We start from the raw sequence: 6,047 nt of genomic DNA on the forward strand, positions 1-6,047 counted from the left end.
TCATCTTTGCATGAAATGTTCCTTTGGTATCTCTGGTTTTCTTGAAGAGATCCCTAGTCTTTCCCATTCTGTTGTTTTCCTCTATTTCTTTGCATTGATCGCTGAAGAAGGCTTTCTTATCCCTTCTTGCCATTCTTTGGAACTCTGCATTCAGATGTTTATATCTTTCCTTTTCTCCTTTGCTTTTTGCTTCTCGCCTTTTCACAGCTATTTGTAAGGCCTCCCCAGACAGCCATTTTGCTGTTTTGCATTTCTTTGCTATGGGAATGGTCTTGATCCCTGTCTCCTGTACAATGTCACGAACCTCATTCCATAGTTCATCAGGCACTCTATCCATCAGATCTAGGCCCTTATATCTATTTCTCACTTCCACTGTATAATCATAAGGGATTTGATTTAGGTCATACCTGAATGGTCTAGTGGTTTTCCCTACTTTCTTCAATTTAAGTCTGAATTTGGCAATAAGGAGTTCATGGTCTGACCCACAGTCAGCTCCTGGTCTTGTTTTTGCTGACTGTATAGAGCTTCTCCATCTTTGGCTGCAAAGAATATAATCAATCTGATTTCAGTGTTGACCATCTGGTGATGTCCATGTGTAGAGTCTTCTCTTGTGTTGTTGGAAGAGGGTGTTTGTTATGACCAGCGCATTTTCTTGGCAAAACTCTATTAGTCTTGCCCTGCTTCATTCCGTATTCCAAGGCCAAATTTGCCTGTTACTCCAGGTGTTTCTTGACTTCCTACTTTTGCATTCCAGTCCCCTATAATGAAAAGGACATCTTTTTTGGGTGTTCGTTCTAAAAGGTCTTGTAGGTCTTCACAGAACCATTCAACTTCAGCGTTACTGGTTGGGGCATAGACTTGGATTACTGTGATATTGAATGTGGTCATTTGACATTTGACAGAATGTGGTCCACTGGAGAAGGGAATGGCAAACCACTTCAGTATTCTTGCCTTGAGAACCCCATAAACAGTATGAAAAGGCAAAATGATAGGATACTGAAAGAGAAACTCCCCAGGTCATTAGGTGCCCAATGTGCTCCTGGAGATCAGTGGAGAAATAACTCCAGAAAGAATGAAGGGATGGAGCCAAAGCAAAAAGAATACCCAGCTGTGGATGTGACTGGTGATAGAAGCAAGGTCCGATGCTGTAAAGAGCAATATTGCATAGGAACCTGGAATGTCAGGTCCATGAATCAAGGCAAATTGGAAGTGGTCAAACAAGAGATGGCAAGAGTGAATGTCGACATTCTAGGAATCAGCGAACTGCAATGGACTGGGATGGGTGAATTTAACTCAGATGACCATTATATCTACTACTGCAGGAAGGAATCCCTCAGAAGAAATGGAGTGGCCATCATGGTCAACAAAAGAGTCCGAAATGCAGTACTTGGATGCAATCTCAAAAACGACAGAATGATCTCTGTTTGTTTCCAAGGCAATTCTAACTATGGTGAGAGTGAAAGAACGAAAGAGAATCCCCAGAGGAAACAGTGACATTGGGACTTTGTTTCTTATTAAATGCCACCTAACCCAGTACAGTTCCTGGTGGTTAATTCCACCCCATCAGCTCTTACTAAGGTCAGTTCCATCTGTTTCCCATGCAGTGAATGCTTTCAACCACAGAGCAGCTTCCTGACAGTCAACACTCTATAACGCAATCCAAAGAATGATACTTTATCACTGTGTCACTAAATCTCATGGTTTAAAGTAAATCAGATCTTAAACAGTGATATGTGTTTTCAATGCATCAAATGTGTGAAATCTCTTCATAAGCAAAATATTCCAAAAAGGGAAAACACTGCAGAGCAGGAAAAAAACAAAAAAACCCACCTTCGACTCTAAGTCCCACCCTATTCTCTCCTCAAATGAGACAGCAAATATCTCAAAACCATTTTCTATACATATTACTATTACCTTCTCTTCTCCATCCTTCCACTTTGTCCACTATGGTGTCTGTTGATTAATTCTACCAAGCAAGCTCTCATTAAGGTGGCCCATGCCATCTCTTTTCCAAGTAGGAAGCACTTTCCATCTACATGGTCAGGAATGCATTGAGTCTTAAGTGGTTGCCAGCTTTGCATCTCTGTCTTCTCACCATTCTCTCTTGTGCAGTTAACACATGGCCATTCCATCTCTGCTTCCTTTGTGGCATTCCCTCCCTTTTAAGACTGAGGTCATGGGACTCAGTTTTAACTCCTTTTCTCATTCTACACTCTCCTCCTATTTGATCAGTACTTCTGTTACACCTTATGCTTTATGAAATTGCTTGTAAATTGCCATCTCCAATATCCATTGAACATTTGCACTGAAATGAAATTTGCACTGAAATGAAAAGTAGTTAACTTTTATTTTCACATCCTCTCACAGCTTGATCCACCTTCTACTGGGGGAATCCCACTTTTCTCGCTCTCATTGTAGCATTCAAGCTAATTGATAGTCATTTCTACTATTAATTATACTATTTTTAAAATAGTTAAAATTTTATTATAAATTAACTCATTATTGTTTTTAGGTTACTTTCCATTAAAAAAATCAAAGTTACAAAAATGATTGAATTAATGATGTTCATGTCTAGATCCTGAGAGCAACACACCACCTGGCTAGAGAAAGTATATTTTAACTTGTTGTTGGGAAGCCCAGGACAAAATAGCCGGTTGGAGGAAGTCCTTGGGAAAATGGCAAAGGCCCAGAAATACCCCGGCTTGATGTGCCCAGGCAGAGAAACATCTCCTGCCTTTGGTTATGCCTGGCGCCAAAATTTAATAATAAATATTAAGGATGTTGCTTGAGAAAACGGGTTATGGGATAAGCTCATGGGTCACTTAGAGTGCGCTGTCCTTGAAATATTTTTACTGATTAGGTGTTAACCCCGTACGTGCTCTGCTGGCTGTATACTCTATGCTCTTTGTTCCTACTTCTATAAAAAGGCTTGACTGCAGAAATAAACTTGTCAGTCCTTGCAAGAGACTGTCTGAGTGTCCTTCTTTCAGGTTCGTCGCTTCCAAGTCCCGGTCAGAAAATCCCCCCAAAATCCCCATTTGTAATGTGCAAATCACAAAAATGGGTGAAGGAATTATAAAATGCATTCTTTAATCAAGTTGCATATTCAGTCTTCATGTTTCTTTTTTAAAGAAAAACAAAGGAAGATTTTTATAGTAAGGTTTAATGAATGAAGAAAACTCATAAATTGACTAAATACAAAATATATTTTTCCATTAATTATACATACATAATTATATGAACAAAATAATTTAATTCTTTATATATAGATAAATAAATATTAAATTAGATAAATAAATACCAAATAGATAAATAAGTAGATGGATTAGCTTGAGTATCTGGGACAGAGTAGTGCCTGTAGAGTAGATCATGATGTCACATAATATACCTGAAATCATTTAACAAATTGATTCAGTTCAGTGCCTGATGACAGCAGAAATGAGTCTTCCACATGGCAGCGCAGGAGGAAGTGTGGTCTGTTGGTCCGTGAGAATCATTTCCGTGTTGAACCAGGTGTGTGTCAGTCCTTTCTCCTGAATCTCTCCTGCAAGTTTGTTGAGGAAGAGAAGGCTCTCATGACTTGTGCTCTGACAACCTCCCAGGCACAAGGGCTGTGTCTCTTCTCTTGCAGATAGAGAGTGAGTCTGTGGAAGTATTTCCTCACAGCCAGGCTGGAGTCCTCCTTGAGCAGGGGAGCCCCTGGCAGCCCCTCCTCCTGCCTCAGACAGGCTTGCAGGTCAGTGAGCTGCTGATCCAGTGCAGTGCGGAGCTTGTCCAGGAGGCTCTCATCCCACACAGCGGCCGAGCCCTCTGTGCTGAAAAGCTGGAAGGTGTGTTGGGTCACCTCGTGGAGTACAGAGATGGCTTGAGCCTTCTGCAACTGGCTGCCACCCAGCGCCTCCTGGGGGAATGCGAAGTCATTTCTGTCCTGCAGGCAGGAGGAAGGGGAGACCCTCCTCAGTTGTCGCAGGAGTGTCAGGACTCTCCTCTTGGCCAGGCTGTGGGAGTGAGGCAGGTGGCAGCCCAGAGAGCAGATGGCGTTGCAGCTGAGCAGCAGCAGAGCCAGGAGGAGGGACCAGGCTGGGGCCATCGGGGACCTTGAAGATGCTTGTGGCCTGGGGCGGTGGGTGACTCTGTGAACCTGCTTTCTAGGTTCTCTGAAGACCTTCCTTCAGGTCTGTGTCTTAAATAGGAGTCCATGGTTTCCATTTTCTGAAAGTTCCCTCTTGCTTTCTACTTTTGTTTTTGTTTTTCAGTTTGTACTCTTCAAATGGGTTAGGACAGCATTTCGCAAACGTTGTTTTCATTATTGCCCCCCCTTCCCCTATTGACAGTCTTCTGAGATTTTTTTTTTCCTAATTACCCCCACCGTGAAATTGTGACAACACATTTATGCTGTGGATCCATCTTTGTACTCCATGCATATCTTTATACATAGAAAAAGAAAGTGCAAAGCTTCCTTGTTGTATTCACCCTAGGGTTAACAATGCCATAAAATGAAAGGTGTACATAAAATGTAAAAGCTGTTGAGTTTTATTTAACTTTATGAATGAGTTTGAAAAATGACTTTTGATGGAGGGTATTTACTTATATAAATAGTAATGTACCAAATTGAATATTCATATGAAATTCATATAAAAATATATAATAATACCACAGTATAGATAGACTTAAAAATCTTTCAAAACTTAAAATCTTGAAAATCTTAGATTATTTTCCTCATATTTATTTTGAGGCACTTTTAACTTTGTCTCATATCAGAAACCAATTTTTAATTCTCTGCTGAATATTCCTCTAAATTTTATGAATATTTCTTTCTGTTTAGCTCTTCATATACTTTTGGATGTTCTTAACAACTTTGATAGGAATAAATAATAAAATACCATGATACCAATCCAATGGAGGAAAGCGAGGAGGAACTAAAGAATCTCTTGATGAGGGTGAAAGAGGAGACTGAAAAAGCTGGCATAACACTCACCATTTAAAAACCTAAGCTTCTGACATCTATGGCAAATAGATGGGGAAAGAGTGGAAACTGACAAATTTTCTTTTCTTGGTCTCCAAAATCACTGTGGACGTTGACTGCAGCTACAAAATTAAAAGACACTTGCTCCTTGGAAGAAAAGCTATGACAGAACTAGACAGCATGTTAAAAAGAGTAAACATCACTTTGACAACAAACGTCTGTATAGTCAAAGCTATGGTGTTTCCAGTAGTCTTGTATGGATGTGAGAGGTGGACCATAAGGAAGGTTGAGTGCAGTAGAATCAATCCTTTTGAATTATGGTGCTGGAGAAGACTCTTGAGAGTCCCTTGGACAGCAAGGAGATCAAACCAGTCCATTCTAAAGGAGATCAGTCCTGGTTATTCATTAGAAGGACTGATGCTAAAGCTGAAACTCCAATACTTTGGACACCTCATACGAAGGGTTGACTCATTGGAAAAGACTCTGATGCTGGGAGGGATTGGGGGCGTGAGGAAAAGGGGATGACAGAGGATGAGATGGCTGGATGGCATCACTGACTCAATGGACATGAGTTGAGTGAACTCCGGGAGTTGGTGATGGACAGGGAGGCCTGGTGTGCTGCAGTTCTTGGGGTCGCAAAGAGTCGGACATGACTGAGTGACTGAACTGAACTGAACTGAAGAATATTTGTCCCTGTACAGATTAAATTAAAAACAAGATTTCCTGGCCTATATTCATGGATAATAAGGAAATAAAAATAATTTAGAACATGGAACCAACAGATTTCTTTTTGAACAAGTTGGCAGGAAAACTCAGGAATTAAGGGGAAATATTTTAATTCTCAAGATACTGAAATGTATTGACTTTCACCGAAACATGAACTTAAGCAAATTGGTTAAATTCACTGCCCACTCTCTGACTGGTTACTGATTAAAGAAATGGTTGATGCAAATGTTTGGGTCAAGCGATGGATAGGGAACAATATTGGCTAAACGGTTAAATGATTTTTAAAATATCCAAGTGTTTTTCAAAATATATTAAAATAAAAATTATTTTAGGTATATTTTTCCCATTATCCCTT

At 40.2% G+C, this 6,047-nt stretch overlaps 1 protein-coding gene across 1 annotated transcript; it reads right to left on the reverse strand.

The window, feature by feature from the left end:
* Positions 1–3,404: 3,404 nt before the first annotated feature.
* IFNAD (interferon-alpha-D) lies at positions 3,405–4,389 on the reverse strand. Its single transcript, XM_005209896.2, has one exon. It carries the CDS (start codon positions 4,088–4,090, stop codon positions 3,521–3,523), a length of 570 nt encoding a protein of 189 aa, XP_005209953.1. The 5' UTR covers positions 4,091–4,389; the 3' UTR covers positions 3,405–3,520.
* Positions 4,390–6,047: the final 1,658 nt, after the last annotated feature.

Source organism: Bos taurus, chromosome 8 (genome assembly GCF_002263795.3).
Source record: "Bos taurus isolate L1 Dominette 01449 registration number 42190680 breed Hereford chromosome 8, ARS-UCD2.0, whole genome shotgun sequence".
In the NCBI taxonomy this organism is placed as follows: Eukaryota; Metazoa; Chordata; class Mammalia; order Artiodactyla; family Bovidae; genus Bos; species Bos taurus.

Coding starts and splice junctions, on each gene's coding strand:
- IFNAD (XM_005209896.2), bottom strand. CDS start 4,090: ATGGCCCCAGCCTGGTCCCTCCTCCTGGCTCTGCTGCTGCTCAGCTGC.